General features: G+C 41.3%; 1 protein-coding gene across 6 annotated transcripts in view; it reads right to left on the bottom strand.

Annotated features, from left to right (window-relative positions):
* Nucleotides 1-20,095, bottom strand: part of LOC110511301 (protein spire homolog 1) — a 72,809-nt gene that overhangs the window by 28,287 nt on the left and 24,427 nt on the right. For all 6 annotated transcript variants that reach the window (XM_036970942.1, XM_036970955.1, XM_036970948.1 and 3 more), the window contains exons 3-7: nucleotides 14,878-15,114; nucleotides 10,701-10,826; nucleotides 5,782-5,856; nucleotides 5,380-5,544; nucleotides 5,178-5,264 (exon numbers count right to left, since the gene is read on the bottom strand). In XM_036970942.1, the coding sequence (XP_036826837.1) occupies nucleotides 5,178-5,264; nucleotides 5,380-5,544; nucleotides 5,782-5,856; nucleotides 10,701-10,826; nucleotides 14,878-15,114 (690 nt within the window). The remainder of the gene's footprint in view (nucleotides 1-5,177; nucleotides 5,265-5,379; nucleotides 5,545-5,781; nucleotides 5,857-10,700; nucleotides 10,827-14,877; nucleotides 15,115-20,095) is intronic.

Below are 20,095 nucleotides of genomic sequence, written 5' to 3'. Positions count from 1 at the left end.
ATATCACTGTCACTGTACTGTTAATATCACTGTACTGTTAATATCACTGTATTGTTAATATCACTGTACCGTTAATATCACTGTCACTGTACTGTTAATATCACTGTACTGTTAATATCACTGTACCGTTAATATCACTGTCACTGTACTGTTAATATCAGTTTACCGTTAATATCACCGTCACTGTACTGTTAATATCACTGTCACTGTACTGTTAATATCACTGTACTGTTAATATCACTGTACCGTTAATATCACTGTCACTGTACTGTTAATATCACTGTCACTGTACTGTTAATATCACTGTACTGTTAATATCACTGTACCGTTAATATCACTGTCACTGTACTGTTAATATCACTGTACTGTTAATATCACTGTACTGTTAATATCACTGTACCGTTAATATCACTGTACCGTTAATATCACTGTACTGTTAATATCACTGTACCGTTAATATCACTGTACATTTAATATCACTGTCACTGTACTGTTAATATCACTGTCACTGTACTGTTAATATCACTGTACTGTTAATATCACTGTCACTGTACTGTTAATATCACTGTCAATGTACTGTTAATATCACTGTACTGTTAATATCACTGTACTGTTAATATCACTGTCAATGTACTGTTAATATCACTGTACCGTTAATATCACTGTACTGTTAATATCACTGTCACTGTACTGTTAATATCACTGTCACTGTACTGTTAATATCACTGTACTGTTAATATCACTGTATCGTTAATATCACTGTACTGTTAATATCACTGTCACTGTACTGTTAATATCACTGTACTGTTAATATCACTGTATCGTTAATATCACTGTACTGTTAATATCACTGTCACTGTACTGTTAATATCACTGTCAATGTACTGTTAATATCACTGTACTGTTAATATCACTGTACTGTTAATATCACTGTCAATGTACTGTTAATATCACTGTCACTGTACTGTTAATATCACTGTACTGTTAATATCACTGTCACTGTACTGTTAATGTCACTGTCAATGTACTGTTAATATCACTGTACTGTTAATATCACTGTACCGTTAATATCACAGTCACTGTTAATATCACTGTACTTGTAATATCACAGTCACTGTACCGTTAATGTCGCTGTACTGTTAATATCACTGTACTGTTAATATCACTGTACTGTACTGTTAATATCACTGTCACTTTTATTATCACTGTACTATTAATATCACTGTACTGTACTGTTAATATCACTGTACTGTTAATATCACTGTACTGTACTGTTAATATCACTGTACTGTACTGTTAATATCACTGTATCACTGTATCACTGTTATTCGACCATGCTGGTCATTTATGAACATTTGAACATCTTGGCCATGTTCTGTTATAATCTCCACCCGGCACAGCCAGAAGAGGACTGGCCATCCCACATATGCTCTCTCTAATTCTCTCTTTCTTTCTCTCTCTCGGAGGACCTGAGCCCTAGGACCATGCCCCAGGAATACCTGACATGATGACTCCTTGCTGTCCCCAGTCCACCTGACTGTGCTGCTGCTCCAGTTTCAACTATTCTGCCTTATTATTATTCGACCATGTTGGTCATTTATGAACATTTGAACATCTTGACCATGTTTTGTTATAATCTCCACCCGGCACAGCCAGAAGAGGACTGGCCACCCCACATAGCCTGGTTCCTCTCTAGGTTTCTTCCTAGGTTTTGGCCTTTCTAGGGAGTTTTTCCTAGCCACCGTGCTTCTACACCTGCATTGCTTGCTGTTTGGGGTTTTAGGCTGGGTTTCTGTACAGCACTTTGAGATATCAGCTGATGTACGAAGGGCTATATATAAATAAATTTGATTTGATTTGATTTGATTTGACTGTACTGTTAATATCACTGTTAATATCACTGTACTGTTAATAGCACTGTACTGTACTGTTAATATCACTGTACTGTACTGTTAATATCACTGTCACTGTTAATATCACTGTACTGTACTGTTAATATCACTGTACTGTTAATTTCACTGTTAATATCACTGTACTGTTAATATCACTGTACTGTTAATATCACTGTCACTGTACTGTTAATATCACTGTCACTGTACTGTTAATATCACTGTACTGTTAATATCACTGTCACTGTACTGTTAATGTCACTGTCAATGTACTGTTAATATCACTGTACTGTTAATATCACTGTACTGTTAATATCACTGTCAATGTACTGTTAATATCACTGTACCGTTAATATCACTGTACTGTTAATATCACTGTCACTGTACTGTTAATATCACTGTCACTGTCCTGTTAATATCACTGTACTGTTAATATCACTGTACTGTTAATATCACTGTACTGTTAATATCACTGTACTGTACTGTTAATATCACTGTACTGTTAATATCACTGTTAATATCAATGTACTGTTAATATCACTGTACTGTTAATATCACTGTACTGTACTGTTAATATCACTGTACTGTTAATATCACTGTACTGTTAATATCACTGTTAATATCACTGTACTGTACTGTTAATATCACTGTACTGTTAATATCACTGTACTGTACTGTTATTATCACTGTACTGTTAATATCACTGCACTGTACTGTTAATATCACTGTACTGTTAATATCACTGTACTGTTAATATCACTGTACTGTACTGTTAATATCACTGTACTGGTAATACCACTGTCACTGTACCGTTAATGTCACTGTACTATTAGTATCACTGTACTGTTAATATCACTGTCACTGTAATGTTAATATCACTGTCACTGTAATGTTAATATCACTGTACTGTTAATATCACTGCACTGTACTGTTAATATCACTGTACTGTTAATAGCAATGTACTGTTAATATCACTGCACTGTTAATATCACTGTCACTGTTAATATCACTGTACTGTTAATATCACTGTACCGTTAATATCACTGTACCGTTAATATCACTGTCACTGTACTGTTAATATCACTGTACTGTTAATATCACTGTACCGTTAATATCACTGTCACTGTACTGTTAATATCAGTTTACCGTTAATATCACCGTCACTGTACTGTTAATATCACTGTCACTGTACTGGTAATATCACTGTACTGTTAATATCACTGTCACTGTACTGTTAATATCACTGTCACTGTACTGTTAATATCACTGTACTGTTAATATCACTGTACCGTTAATATCACTGTCACTGTACTGTTAATATCACTGTACTGTTAATATCACTGTACTGTTAATATCACTGTACCGTTAATATCACTGTACCGTTAATATCACTGTACTGTTAATATCACTGTACCGTTAATATCACTGTACTGTTAATATCACTGTCACTGTACTGTTAATGTCACTGTCAATGTACTGTTAATATCACTGTACTGTTAATATCACTGTCACTGTACTGTTAATATCACTGTCAATGTACTGTTAATATCACTGCACTGTTAATATCAATGTACTGTTAATATCACTGTACCGTTAATATCACTGTACTGTTAATATCACTGTTACTGTACTGTTAATATCACTGTCACTGTCCTGTTAATATCACTGTACTGTTAATATCACTGTACTGTTAATATCACTGTACTGTTAATATCACTGTACTGTACTGTTAATATCACTGTACTGTTAATATCACTGTACTGTTAATATCACTGTTAATATCACTGTACTGTACTGTTAATATCACTGTACTGTACTGTTAATATCACTGTACTGTTAATATCACTGTACTGTACTGTTATTATCACTGTACTGTTAATATCACTGCACTGTACTGTTAATATCACTGTACTGTTAATATCACTGTACTGTTAATATCACTGTACTGTACTGTTAATATCACTGTACTGGTAATACCACTGTCACTGTACCGTTAATGTCACTGTACTATTAGTATCACTGTACTGTTAATATCACTGTCACTGTACTGTTAATATCACTGTACTGTTAATATCACTGCACTGTACTGTTAATATCACTGTACTGTTAATATCACTGTACTGTTAATATCACTGTACTGTACTGTTAATATCACTGTACTGGTAATACCACTGTCACTGTACCGTTAATGTCACTGTACTATTAGTATCACTGTACTGTTAATATCACTGTCACTGTACTGTTAATATCACTGTACTGGTAATACCACTGTCACTGTACCGTTAATGTCACTGTACTATTAGTATCACTGTACTGTTAATATCACTGTCACTGTACTGTTAATATCACTGTACTGGTAATACCACTGTCACTGTACCGTTAATGTCACTGTACTATTAGTATCACTGTACTGTTAATATCACTGTCACTGTACTGTTAATATCACTGTACTGTTAATAGCAATGTACTGTTAATATCACTGTACTGTTAATATCACTGTCACTGTTAATATCACTGTACTGTTAATATCACTGTAGCGGTAATATCACTGTCACTGTTAATATCACTGTACTGTTAATATCACTGTCACTGTACTGTTAATTTCACTGTCACTTTGTAACAATAACTCTTGACTGTCAGTACCGCTCCTCTCATTACTGAGGCAGGCACTTCAGTGAGGCTGGGGCAGTGAGCATTGATGTACAGCTCCAGTAGCAGATGATCTGATTATCTATCAATCATCATTCCAATCAGTATAATCATACCCCAGAACCCCAAAACCTGAACTACCTGTATTTCTTTTGGGATATTAAGAACTCTTTCTTTGACTAAAGATGGGTTCAGTGGCTTGAGGTTTAAATGGAAAGTGGAGACCTCTAGCACCAATTCCCAGGCTTCCTCCAGTGATGAACGAGACATGGAAGGATGGCATGGCAAGACTAGAAGACACCAGAATGAGAGGAAAGTGGGGCAGGTACCATAGAATGTACTATCGTATAGTATATAGTACATGTATTATACAGTACTGTACATTAACAGGATTAGGAGAGAAAATGCCCCATGTTCTCCTCTCTAAACCCTATGACTGTACAGCCCACATAGATAAGAGATATACTTTACATACATAGCTAATGTTTGTATTTTTATTTCATTCTATGGTACTATGTTCAGTCCAAAGAGACAGAACAGAGTTGTATCTCTATGGTTCAGCCCACCACCATGACAACACCAAAGAGGTTGCTAGTCGATGTAAAGTATATCTGTTGTTTCTATAGGCTGTGCACTCACAGGGTTAAGAGGAGGTCTGGACCGGATGAAGTCTAGGATGACCTCATGGGCGCTCTTCTTCAACCTTGGTGGTATGTCGTTGTTTACCTGGAGGTGTAAGGGGAGACACACACACACACACACACACACACACAGAGATTAAGAGAGACCATAACTACATATAAGAAACAAACCATGCTTTTAAGACACCTGACAGTCTTACCATGACCTTGCGTAGTTTGTAGCGTTTGGAGCGGATGTCATCCATGAGCATCTCGTAGGGCGTGAGCTGGAACTCGATGGCCAGAGGGTTGTACTGGCGCTCCTGGACCTTCTTCAGCTTCACCCCGTTCCGCAGGTCTCCCATCACCTGCATCCAGAACTTAGCCTGGGGGGTGCAAGGGGACAGAAATCACATAGCAACACAGTACTCATCCAATGATTTAACACTTATAGGGCCAATTTCCAGACCCAGATGAAGCCTAGATACTCCTGGGCTACAAAGAGTAGGTTAAATATGAGTCTGGGAAACCTGTCCTAAGGGTGTCACATAAGGGAGTCAGAGAAGGGTGTTGCCAGGTAAAAGGGGCTGTGTGAGGCTTGTGATAAGGAGCTGGTCACCTACCCAGTCTGCATTCTGGAGCTCATTTAGGTCTCTGCTGGGATCCTCAGACGGCTCGCCACCCATCTTCCGGAGATTCTATGAGAGAGAGAGAGAGAGAGAGAGAGAGAGAGAAAGAGATAGAGACAGAGAGAGAGAGAGAGAGAGAGCAAGAGAGAGAGAGACAGAGAGAGAGAGAGAGAGAGAGAGAGACAGAGAGAGAAAGAGAGAAAGAGAGAGAGAGAGATGGGGGGATCAGAGTGAGAAAGAGATGAGCACTCAGAGCTTAATGTGAGTTTAAAGGCCCAGTACAGTCAAACATCGTGATTTTCCTGTGTTTTATATATATATCCACACTATGAGGTTGGAATAATACTGTGTAATTGGGAAAATAATGATAATAGTGTTAGAAATGTCAGTCTGTTTTTGTGTGAATACATTTTGGACTGCCTGGTGACATCAAAAGATAGCTCCGAAACCTCTCTGGCAATAACAGCTACTTTTCAGTTCCTTCTTCCCAACTGACAGAGTTATTGTTTTTTGCGAATAAACAATTTATGTTTATTTTTGACCATTTTAATTGAAAACAATAAAAGTAAGGTACTTAATTGTTACCCAGAAATGATTTGATATTGAGATAGAAATGGCTTAGGACGTTGAATTAAGTAACTGACCTCAAAGCCACAGATTTCATCCTTTCATGTTGAAATGAGATGTTAATCAAGTTCATTGACTACCACAGCATTAGGACAGGCAGCTAGCCCTGCTATCAGTCACAATTACAAATCAATACCTATTCGATTATCCATGACAGTTAACAAGAGCCTTCGCAGCCTGACAACCTGCCAAGTCCTATCAACTAGCATCATGATGGTACACTCACACATTCCCACCACACTCATGCCCAGTCCATTTTCATCCGTGATTGAAAATCATCATTGTAGCCATGGGGAATAAAGCATGGTTCTACCAGTGTATGCATAGCAGAGATTACAGCTTTTGTATGAAATATAGAGTGGGAACTCCCTTAGCTATCCCATGCTAACACCAATCCACTGCTTTTAAATGTGTGGGAAGGAGTGAGCAAGTGTACTTTGAGAGCATTGGGATGCAACCAATGAAGCAGTGAGCAACCTGCATCCCTTCTCTTCCTGATTCAGGAGTTCATTAGAGGACAGGACACTGAGGGATCTGTTCTGCAGCAGGCTAGAAAGCCTCCTCCTCCTCTCTCTCCTCTCTCTCCCTGTTATTTGTGGTAAGAGAGTGGGCGTCACCCTGCATCGCACCGGTGTTTGATAGAGCAATCATGGGAGTCTCTCTGCTACAGCCCCTCACAGGAGATTTACTACAGGGCCTCTCCTCTCACTGGATATACAGAGCCATAACTCACACTGCACTGCAAGGGCATTTGCTAAGGTGTCTGCCTTGTCTACCATTAACAGTTTGGTACATATTCCCTTTTCATGGAATAACATAAAACAGAAAGCTTTCCCATGGTCCTTGAATAACGACATGATTGTTGACAAACATTTTAAAAAAGGACATCATTTATGAGCAGAGGAGCCCAGGGTGAGATGATATTGGATTTAACACCCGGTGCTCATTTGTACGACCAACACAATACTATCCCTTTCCTAACTTGTAGTATTTAACCCTGAGCAAATAGGAACAGAAGTGGCTTTGGTGTTTCAGCTACAACTATGCTTTTAATAGTGTCCCTCAGTCCTGTTATAGAGCTCTTTGTTATGAAAGAAAGGGTCTCTCTCTCTGCCTGCTGTCCTTAGCTAGCTAGATCCCTTATGGGACAACACGTCTATGCCTCACTGCCAGACAGAGAAGGACAAGCGGGGGAGGGGAATGATGCAGGGCCAAAAGCACATCGTATTTCTCCTGGTATCACACACACACGCACACACACAAACACACGAGCACGCGCACGCACACACAAACGCACACACACACACACACACACACACAAACACACACACACACACGCACGCACGCACATATATAAATAAATGTAACATAAACGTAACCTATATAAACGTCCCACATTGAACAGCCAAGCATCTTGACCAGAGATTGCACTGTCCAGCAGATCCTTAGTCCCATCCCTACTGCAATAGTTCTAGATGTCTCTGCCTCCACATACAGTAGACTAGACTACATCCTGGCCTATTCACATCTGGTTGCATACACCAGATAGGCTAACTAAACTGGATGTACTGTCTGTCTATAGACCCCTGAACCACAGAGCTTGACACTTGTCTTCCCTTCTTCATAGCTAAGCTTCTAACCCTCTCCTCATAATAAGACTCTCCATTATCTTTTGTAACAGTGACTTATATAACTGTCCAATTCCTTCGCTCCTTTCAGACGTACTATACTGTGGAGGGGGAGTGCTGCTTGGCTGGATGGGTCCCTGGGGAGTAGCACCCAGTCTGTGGTTCATGCGGACCATTCCATTTGCTGAGCACATAGATTTTTCCTATGGCAAACCCTGCAGAAAAATGTATGACCTCAATGATGCATATTTTTGGGGTTCACAGGTTATAAATGACAACTGAGACTATGGGGGCTTGGTGGGTCTACATACATGTATTTTCTTCTGTGTCATGTTGAGCAATAGGAATAACTATTGCCCAGTGCATCAGGCTTCCTGCCATCCAGGACCTAGGCGGTGTCAAAGACTCCAGTCACCACAGTCATAGACTATTCTCTCTGCTACCGCACGGCAAGTGGTACCTGAGCGTCAAGTCTAGGACCAAAAGGCTCCTTAACAGCTTCTACCCCCAAGCCATAAGACTGCTGAACAATTAATCAATTGGCCACCCAGACTATTTGCATTGACCCCCCCCCGCCATTGTTTTTACACTGCTGCTACTTGCTGTTTATTATCTATGCAGTCACTTCACCCCCACCTACATGTACAAATTACCTCGACTAACCTGTACCCCGCACATTGACTCAGTACTGGTAACCCCTGTATATAACCTCCTTATTGTTATTTTTTACTTTAGTTAATTTTGTAAAGATTTTCTCAACTCTATTTTCTTAAAACTACATTGTTGGTTATGGGCTTGTAAGTAGGCATTTCACGGTAAGGTCTATCTATACCTGTTGTATTCGGCACATGTGACAAATAACATTTGATTTGATTTAGCACATGTGACCCTGTGGCAGACAGCAGTGCATTGTGGGACATTAAACTAAGCATTTAGGTATGCAGACATGTTCACAACAGCATTACGGGTTTACCTATGTACAGATGTAGGATCTTAATTTGAGCCAGTTTGCTACAGCAGGAAAATAATATTGCCGCAACAGGAAATCTGAATTATTATGTGGATTATAATGAATTGACATTTGTATAGGGTTTGATAAAAATGTGAAAAGTCAGAAATTTCAAAGTGGAAAATACAAACTTCAGAAGTTCTCCTGCAACAAGGTGATCAAATTAAGATCCTACATCTGTACCACCACAGAGCTAAGCCCTATAATACTGTACTCCAGAACTGTACAGACAGAAGTGGACTCTGCTCCCCAGCTAGGTGAAAGACTGAGCATAATATTTGACAACAAAACCTACAGCTATTACAAGGCAGCTTCCCCTGAGGTAGACAGATCACTCCCATCAATGCTCATTACTAGCCTACTTTAACATTTCATATGCTGTGTTGGGATAGCATGTCTACAAGCACGCACGCGTACGAACACGCACACACACACATATATATATATACACACACACACACACACACAGCATGTAGTGTTGTTCCGCTCTCTCAGTCCCCAGTCTATCCCTATTACATTCTAGCCCACAGTAAACATCACTGTGATGACCTGTGGCAGACATGGTTAGGGATGTACTGAAATATGAGATGCTAAATATAATCCATGCGTGCGGCTTGGTGCGAAGTACAGAGGCAGATAACACTGCTGCCTGAGTCTCATCCTGACTCCCTGCTGTGGATATGTTTTACAAACAACAGCTGTGGCTCTAGCTTTAGAGTACAACATCAATCCAAGTATCCATGCCAACAGACTGGTTATGTTGTGTGTGTTACTTTTTTTTAGCAAATTGCTTGATTTTAGCAGAGTAATAGACAGTTTCACTAGAAAACACACACACACACAGAGTAATCTGCATTCCTTCTCTGTAACACACACGCACACACACACACACACACACACACACACACACACACACACACACACACACACACACACACACACACACAAACACACACACACAGAGTAACCTGCATTCCTTCTCCTCTGTAACACACACACCCGACTCAAGGCTGATATACAGTAGGATCCATTACAGGACATGTACGTAGTGTGCCATGTTGATCAGTTCTCTGAAGCATGTGAAACACCTTAATGTCATGTTGCTTAATTTCCTGAATGAATGTCTCTCCAGTCACATGACCTCTGAACATATGTCCCGGGTCTACATGTCTGTCTGATTAACAGTACAAGGTTGTCTAGTGGTGAATGCCAATGACCATTCAGATTCACCTTTTAGTGGTCCTATGTGCACTGGAGCCTGAGAATGAGATGTCAATCAGGTCCCAGAAACAGACCGGAGCTGTTCCAATATCCACACTGGTTAGCATACCACATAGGATAAAGCAATGTATTGGGAATACATGCTAAGTAGTATGCTAGTATAGACAATGGAACAGAACCACTATGTAAGCAAGCTGAGGGCCGATGTAGTCAGGTACTGTGTAGTGTGTTGTGAGCATTGGTAAATGGAGGTGGTTTGGTGAACCATGGTCACATGATGAGTAACCTTTCCTGAGACCTGAAGACTTTCTTTACCTGCCCAAGCTAATTCCTAACCTTAGCTCAGTGGACTAGCACAGTATTGTCGCACCCAGGAGACAGAGGGTTTGAACCCAGTTGGTCACGCATTGATGTGTAGGTAGCCTCACCTCTTTGGCACTCTTGATCTTCTCCAGGAAGGAGCGTAGCTCCCTGGTCTCAGCGTAGAGAGCACGGCACACAGCCTGGTAGTGGCTGGGGGCATCGCCAGGGCTGGGGAGGTGAGACACACACATCTATAGACAGACAGACAGACAGACAGACAGACAGACAGACAGACAAAGTAGTACTGTAAGTAAAATGTAAATATGGTAATTCAGCAGATGACAGAACGTATCCTTGTGACAGCAGATGACAAAATACTGTATGTCCTTGTTTCTCTGAGACAGAAGGTCTGAAACAGAAGGTTCTCTTGGCATGATCTTGGCACCAGTAGTCCACTGCATTTCCCATCCCATATAGCTTCTCAAATTCTAACAGAAAATGGTTGGCCGTCTCATCTGCAATCTTGCCCACCAAGTAAATTCCCTGAAATGTCAACATTTCCATGAGATAAATGGTGCTGCTGTGTAGAGGAGGAAGCCTGGAGCAGAAATTGAGAATTAGGTGTAAACGAGTCTTTCCCCAGTAGCATCATCATCTCAATATTCCCTGACCCAGTCATTTTTAATAGAGTCATGCTTATATAGGAGAATATCCCTGATTGCAAATCACACAGGAACATACATCTGAAATGTTGTGAAACACCTAGAAGGCAGTTAGAGAGAGAGAGAGGCAGGCAGTTCCTTTAGAGCAAGGCTCTGTATTTACATCAGACAGAGAGAGAGAGACGAGGGGTGGACTGGAAGATAGAGAGGATGACAGCCACACTGTCATCCAGGCAGCTCAGATGTCCACAGCCGCAGATAACCTTACGAACAGTCGCTATGGAGACCTGGTTCCATCCCCTGGGCCCTGTCTCTAGAATCATTACTTCCCCGCTGTCATGTCTGTCCTTGGGCCGGATGCAAGGCTGAAGACTATGGTTCAGTTGAGGCTCCTCAGAGGAGGAAGGGGAGGACCATCCTCCTCAGTGAATTTCATTTAAAAAAAGAATAAATAATTACATTTAAAAGGTTCTCCTTTTTAGATAAAACTATACTAAATATATTCATATATCACCAAACAATTGATTAAAACACTACTATGAGGGGCCTCCCTGGGTGGTGCAGTGGTCTAAGGCACTGCATCGCAGTGCTAGCTGTGCCACCAGATGCTCTGTGTTCGAGTCCAGGCTCTGTCGCAGCCGGCTGAGACCGGGAGGTCCATGGGGCAACGTACAACTGGCCTAGTGTCGTCCAGGTTAGGGAGGGTTTGGCCGGTAGGGATATCGCTCACTAGCGCATCCTGTGGTGGGCCGGACGCAGTGCACGCTGACCAGGTCGGCTGGCTTCGGGGTTGGATGCGCGCTGTGTTAAGCAGCAGTGCGGCTTGGTTGGGTTGTGTTTTGGAGGGCGCATGGCTTTCGACCTTCGTCTCTCCCGAGCCCGTACGGGAGTTGTAGCGATGGGACAAGATAGTAACTACTAACAATTGGATACCACAAAAAAATGGGTCAAAAATGTAAACACTATTTTGCAATGAAGGTCTACAGTAGCCTCAGCGGCACTCTGTAGAGTAGCACCATGTGTAGCCGGAGAACAGCTAGCTTCTGTCCTCCTCTGGTTACAGTGACTTCAATACAAAACCTAGGTGGCTCATGGTTCTCACCAGATAATGAATCTAGTACTGAAAGCATACGCTAAAAATGAAGGAGAAGCAAAAGAGAGTGATTTCTTAATTTTTTTCACTGTCAGTTTCACTCACAGCTAGAAAATGCAGCTAGCTAGTTTGGCCTACTCAAACACCCTGCTCAAACAGAGGGATGCTATGTTAGCTAGCTGGCTATGACTATCCAACACAACACTGAAACTCTTCCAAGTCAAGGTAAGCTTTTGTTTTTACTAATTTATTGTCACCAGGGCCCGCCGGTGTAACTACTTACTGACTGACTGTAGACTGTAATGTTACTGCATGACTGTAGCGGGTTTACTAATGCGTTCTATTAGCTATGTTGACTAGGATGTTACTTTAGCTAATATGGTGACACCAATGTAGGCTGTGTGTAGTGGTTATGATATGGTTTGGCTTGGAAAGTGTTTTTTACCTGGTCTCCTACAGCTGATGTGTTATGCATTGAAGTATGCAAGTGAAGGAAAAAGGTGAGAAGAGGAAAACGCATAGATGCGAGAAGGAACACAACATGGCTGCTATGAAAGTGAACTGTGTTTACATTTAATCAGGGGTGTATTCATTACGAAAATTGTTTCTTAAATGGAATGAAACGGGGATAAACATACATTAATTTGTCCAACATAAACTCTCGTTTGAAACTGTTGGACTAATGATTACACCCTAGATCAGCTAGATGCGGGCAAGAGAGTGCAAGGTGGTATTGAATGTCACTTTCTGTCACCTCAACTTTTTCTCTCGACCTATGTGCACCTACGTTGTAAACTTTCATTCATAGGCTAGGTTGTAGCAACCTCATGATGGGTATATGGAAAATTCAAGTATCATGTAGTAGCCTAAACTTATCGATGTTAAATTGAACTGGGTGAATGGAATATGAATTGCAGTCATCCAATATGCTCTAATAGAAATAAGGCCATGTTCATGAAAAAAATGGTCCTCCTGCCACTGCTATGGTTATGTAAACACCATTGGGGCATCTAAGGACTCACTGGGTGGATCTAGTATGATGTCTGTTCTCTCAACACTACTGGACATGCTGGGCGGATCTAGTATGATGTCTGTTCTCTCAACACTACTGGGTGGATCTAGTATGATGTCTGTTCTCTCAACACTACTGGACATGCTGGGTGGATCTAGTATGATGCCTGTTCTCTCAACACTACTGGACATGCTGGGTGGATCTAGTATAGATAATACTCTCAACACTACTGTACATGCTGAGAGGATCTAGTATAGATTATAGTCTCCACTACTGTACATGGTGGGTGGATCTAGTATAGATAATCATTTCAACACTACTGGACATGGTGGGTGGATCTAGTATAGATAATCATCTCAACACTACTGGACATGGTGGGTGGATCTAGTATAGATAATCATTTCAACACTACTGGACATGGTGGGTGGATCTAGTATAGATAATCATCTCAACACTACTGGACATGGTGGGTGGATCTAGTATAGATAATCATTTCAACACTACTGGACATGGTGGGTGGATCTAGTATAGATAATCATCTCAACACTACTGGACATGGTGGGTGGATCTAGTATAGATAATCATTTCAACACTACTGGACATGGTGGGTGGATCTAGTATAGATCATCATTTCAACACTACTGGACATGGTGGGTGGATCTAGTATAGATAATCATCTCAACACTACTGGACATGGTGGGTGGATCTAGTATAGATAATCATTTCAACACTACTGGACATGGTGGGTGGATCTAGTATAGATAATCATCTCAACACTACTGGACATGGTGGGTGGATCTAGCATAGATAATCATCTCAACACTACTGGACATGGTGGGTGGATCTAGTATAGATAATAATCTCAACACTACTGGAGATGGTGGGTGGATCTAGTATAGATAATCATCTCAACACTACTGGACATGGTGGGTGGATCTAGTATAGATAATAATCTCAACACTACTGGAGATGGTGGGTGGATCTAGTATAGATAATCATCTCAACACTACTGGACATGGTGGGTGGATCTAGTATAGATAATCATCTCAACACTACTGGACATGGTGGGTGGATCTAGTATAGATAATCATCTCAACACTACTGGACATGGTGGGTGGATCTAGTATAGATAATAATCTCAACACTACTGGAGATGGTGGGTGGATCTAGTATAGATAATCATCTCAACACTACTGGAGATGGTGGGTGGATCTAGTATAGATAATAATCTCAACACTACTGGAGATGGTGGGTGGATCTAGTATAGATAATCATCTCAACACTACTGGACATGGTGGGTGGATCTAGTATAGATGATACTCACAACACTACTGGAGGAAAGACCCATACACAACAATTGCAGGCTCCAGTACCATGACCCTGACCTGATCACCACCATTTTGTAGTTGACTGCACTTGATGGCTTGACAGCAGAAAACATACTATTTCCTTATTAACCCTGTCATTCACCCATATAGTGACATTTTGGCTTTTAATCATCAACCACCACCCTCCCCCAATCAACAGCTGCCTACCTTCAGGATGTCCCTGTAGCCACGGACATTACAGATGTTGATGGAGTCGTCTTCGGCCTCCTCCTCTTCTTCGGTGGCCTCGTAACCTTCGTCAGGGCAGGCGTCTCTCTCAGCATCGCCCATGTTGGTCATGAGGTCTATGAGCTGCTCCAGGGGTGGGCTCAGCTCCCGCTCCTCGCTCTCCTTCAGTCCGTAGTCCAACGCCTTGTAGATCATGATGCCCAGAGACTCAATCACCTGAAGGACAGGACACAAGCAACAACACACACTGGGTATCATTATATTGCCGTCCATATACGGTGCCTTCAGAAAGTATTCAGACCCCTTCACTTTTTCCACACTTTGTTATGTTACAGCCTTATTCTAAAAATGATTAAATAAATACAAATCCTCAGCAATCTACACACAATACAATGACAAAGCAAAAACAGTTTTTTGACATTTTGGCAAATGTATTAAAATAGAAAACAAAAATACCTTATTTACATAAGTATTCAGACCCTTTGCTATGAGACTCGAAATTGAGCTCAGGTGTATTCTGTTTCCATTGATCATCCTTGAGATGTTTCTACAACTTGATTGGAGTCCACCCGTGGTAAATTCAATTGACTGGACATGATTTGGAAAGGCACACACCTGTCTATATAAGGTCCCAGAGTTGACAATGCATGTCAGAGCAAAAACCAAGCCATGAGGTCGAAGAAATTTTCCATAGAGCTCCGAGACAGGATTGTGTTGAGGCACAGATCTGGGGAAGGGTACCAAAAATATGTCTGCATCATTGAAGGTCCCCAATAACACAGTGGCCTCCATCATTCTTAAATAGAAGAAGATTAGAACCAGCAAGGCTCTTCCTAGAGCTGGCCACCTGGCCAAACAAAGTAATCTGGGGAGAAGGGCCTTGGTCAGGGAGGTGACCAAGAACCCAATGGTCACTCTGACAGAACTCTAGACTTCGTCTGTGGAGATGGGAGAAACTTTGAGAAGGAAACCATCTCTGCAGCACTCCACCAATTAGGCCTTTATGGTAAAGTGGCCAGATGGAAGCCAATCCTCAGTAAAAAGGCACATGACACCTCGCTTGGAGTTTGCCAAAAGACACCTAAAGACTCTCAGACCATGAGAAACAAGATTCTCTGTTCTGATGAAACCAAGATGGAACTCTTTGGCCTGAATACCAAGCGTCACGTCTGGAGGAAACCTGGCACCATCCTTACGGTGCAGCATGGTGGTGGCAGCATCATGCTGTGGGGATGTTTTTCAGTGACAGGGACTGGGTGACTAGTTGGGAGGGAAAGATGGAACTGAGCAAAGTACAGAGAGATCCTTGATGAAAACCTGCTCCAGAGCACTCAGCACCTCAGACTAGGGGCGAAGGTTCACCTTCCAACAGGACAACGAACCTAAGCACACAGCCAAGACAACGCGGGAGTGGCTTCGGGACAAGTCTCTGAATGTCCTTGAGTGGCCCAGCCACTCGAACCCAATTTAACATCACTGGAGAGAACTGAAAATAGCTGTGCAGCGACGCATTGTCATTATGGGGTATTGTGTGTAGATTGATGAGGGGGAAAAAACGCGTACATTTTGTAGAATAAGTCTGTAACGTAACAAAATGTGGAATAAGTCTGGATACAAAATGTGGAATAAGGGTCTGAATACTTTCCAAAGGCACTGTACGTTCATCATTGGCATCCAATAATCATGCCAAAACAACAATGTCTTCATGTTTTGAATAAACAGATTTGAAATAATTTGTCTTGATTTGTGTTATTCGGCTGTCTCCTGGAAAACAACAGTAAATATGGGTTTGTGTCTTCGTTCCCAGCTATGTAATATATATAATCTCCTTTCATGCCCTCATTGTCCCATGCTTTCAGCTGTAGCATGCTACACAAACACATTACCCTTTCATTCAAGTGAACGACCCAACCTTTAAAAGTAAGGCAGACTTTTAACAGATTAGTCAGTAATAACGTGACTTGACTGAGCCAGAGGAGAATACTGGACATTATAAACTGGGTGGTTGAAGCCCTGAATGCTGATTGGCTGACAGCCGTGGTATGTCAGATGACAAAACACTTATTTTTACTGCTCTAATTACGTTGGTAACCAGTTTATATAAGGCACCTCTGGGTTTGTGATATATGGCCAATATACCACGGCTAAGGGCTGTGTCCAGGAACTCAGCGTTGCGTTGTGCATAAGAACAGCCCTTAGCTGTGGTATGTTGGCCATATACCACTCCCCCTCTGGCCTTATTGCTTAATAATAATGACACATAAATACCGTATGCAATATATATTTAAGATGATAAAAATAACAAATATTCAGGAGCTTCAGAGGAGTGATTTAAATCTTATACATACATTTACTAAATCAAGAATATCTATATTGTTTTATGCTTAAGTCCAGTGCTTAATTTGCACCTCTCCCCCCTCGCACTTCATCGTGTATTTCCTTATAGAATCACAGCAGCGCACAGGATTCTGGAGGAGCTGCAGCAAGCCTGATAAATTGACATAAATGTGCCAAAGTTATAAAGTTACTCCTGTCTGTTCAGGAGGAAATGAAATAATTCAGAATAGCCTACTACACCATGACAAAGCCCAAAACGTTGCCACAGAGGATAAATAGCTTATTTAAAAAATAGCCTAGCTGTGGAGTGTAGCCCAATACCAAGGCACAGCCAACCGTCGGGTACTCGCTGCAAATCTGTCAGTGAACAACATGCAGACAAAACTGGCCTTTCGCAATATTTAAAATAGCCTACAATCACAGGAAAACACTGGTTGGAAAGCAAATGTCTCCTGCTGAACAGAGAAGACTCTAATATGTCAGCTGCAGGCTATCAATATACATTGCATTCAGTTACTGTACAACTGTATTCTAAAATGGATTAAATTGTTTCTTCCCCCTTTCCCCCTACCCGCGGCAGGGTAGCCTAGTGGTTAGAGCGTTGGACTGGTAACCGAAAGGTTGCAAGTTCAAATCCCTGAGCTGACAAGGTACAAATCTGTCATTCTGCCCCTGAACAGGCAGTTAACCCACTGTTCTTAGTGGCTGTCATTGAAAATAAGAATTTGTTCTTAACTAGTTAAATCGTTAAATAAAGGTAAAACTAAAAATCAATCTACTCACAACTCCCATAATGACAAGCAAAAACAATTGTTTAAAAAATGTTTGCAAATTCATTAATTCGTTAAATTCGTTAAAAAAAAGTATTCAGACCCTTTACTCAGTACTTTGTTGAAGCACCTTTGGCAGTGATTACAGCCTCAAGTCTTCTTGGGTATGATGCTACAGGCTTGGCACACCTGTATTTTGTGAGTTTCTCCCATTCTTGTCTGCAGATCTTCTCAAACTCTGTCAGGTTAGATGGGAAATGTCGCTGCACAGCTATTTTCAGGTCTCTCCAGAGATGCTCTGCCTGTCCGGGCTTTGCCTGGGCCACTCAAGGACATTCAGAGACGTATTATTATTTGGCCCTGCTGGTCATCTATGAACATTTTAACATCTTGGCCATGTTCTGTTATAATCTCCACCCGGCACAGCCAGAAGAGGACTGGCCACCCCTCATGGCCTGGTTCCTCTCTAGGTTTCTTCCTAGGGTTCTGGCCTAGGGTTCTGGGGTAGAAGCCACAGTGTTTCTACTAGAGGTCGACCAATTAATCGGAATGGCCAATTAATTAGGGCCAATTTAAAGTTTTCCCCCAATTTTTATTTTTTTATTTTCTTTATTTAATCTTTATTTAACTAGGCAAGTCAGTGACGGCCTAGGAACGGTGGGTTAGCTGCCTTGTCCAGGGGCAGAACGACAGATTTTCACCTTGTCAGCTCGGGGATTCAATCTTGCAACCTTACAGTTAACTAGTCCAACGCTCTAACCACCTGATTACATTGCACTCAACGAGGAGCCTGCCTGTTACGCGAATACAGTAAGCCAAGGTAAGTTGCTAGCTAGTGTAACGGATGTGACATAGCTAGCTTAGTTAGCGGTGGTGCGCGCTAAATAGCGTTTCAATCGGTGACGTCACTTGCTCTGAGACCTTGAAGTAGTAGTTTCCCTTCCCGCGGCTTTTGATGTGTGCAGAGGGTCCCTGGTTCGCGCCCGGGTATGGGCGAGGGGACGGTCTAAAGTTATACTGTTACACTAGCATTAAACTTATCTAATAAAAAAACTATCAATCAATCATAATCACTAGTTAACTACACATGGTTGATGATATTACTAGTTTATCTAGCGTGTCCTGCGTTGCATATAATCGATGCAGTGCGCATTCGTGAAAAAGGACTGTCGTTGTGCCAATGTGTACCTAACCATAAACATCAATGCCTTTCTTAAAATCAATACACAGAAGTATACATGTGCCTTTTTTTTTTGCCTTTTGGCAAACTCCAAGTGGGCTGTCATGTGCCTTTTACTGAGGAGTGGCTTCTGTCTGGCCACTCTGCCATAAAGGCCTAATTGGTGGGAGTGCTGCAGAGATGTTTGTCCTTCTGGAAGTTTCTCCCATCTCCACAGAGGAACTCTGTCAGATTTACCATCTGGTTCTTGGTCACATCCCTGACCAAGGCCCTGCTACCCCGATTTCTCAGTTTGGCTGGGTGGCCAGCTCTAGGAAGAGTCTTGGTGGTTCCAAACTTCTTAAATTTAGGAATGATGGAGTCGACTGTTCTTGGGACCATCAAAGCTGCAGATATTTTTTGGTAACCTTCCCCATATCTGTGCTTCGACACAATCCTGTCTTGGAGCTCTACGGACAATTCCTTCGACCTCATGTCTTGGTTTTTGCTCTGACATGCACTGTCAACTGTGGGACCTTATATAGACAGGTGTGTGCCTTTCCAAATCATGTCCAATCAATTGAATTTACCACAGGTAGACTCCAATCAAGTTGTAGAAACATCTCAAGGATGATCAATGGAAACAGGATGCACCTGAGCTCAATTTCGAGTCTCATAGCAAAGGGTCTGAATACTTATGTAAATAAGGTATTTCTGTTTTTTATTTTAATACATTTGCAAAAATGTTTAAAAAAATAAAGTTTTCTCTTTGTCCTTATGGGGGTATTGTGTGTAGATTGATGAAGTTTTTTTTTATTTAATCCATTTTAGAGTTATAACATAACAAAATGTGGAAAAAGTAAAGGGGTCTGAATATTTTCCAAATTCAAAGTAAAACAAGAGAGAGAGGCTTTTGGTACGAGCGCATAGG

This window comes from Oncorhynchus mykiss, chromosome 3, assembly GCF_013265735.2.
Source record: "Oncorhynchus mykiss isolate Arlee chromosome 3, USDA_OmykA_1.1, whole genome shotgun sequence".
NCBI classification, from domain to species: Eukaryota; Metazoa; Chordata; class Actinopteri; order Salmoniformes; family Salmonidae; genus Oncorhynchus; species Oncorhynchus mykiss.
The sequence above is the reverse complement of the archived record's forward strand: the minus strand, read 5'-3'. Positions and strand labels throughout refer to the sequence as shown.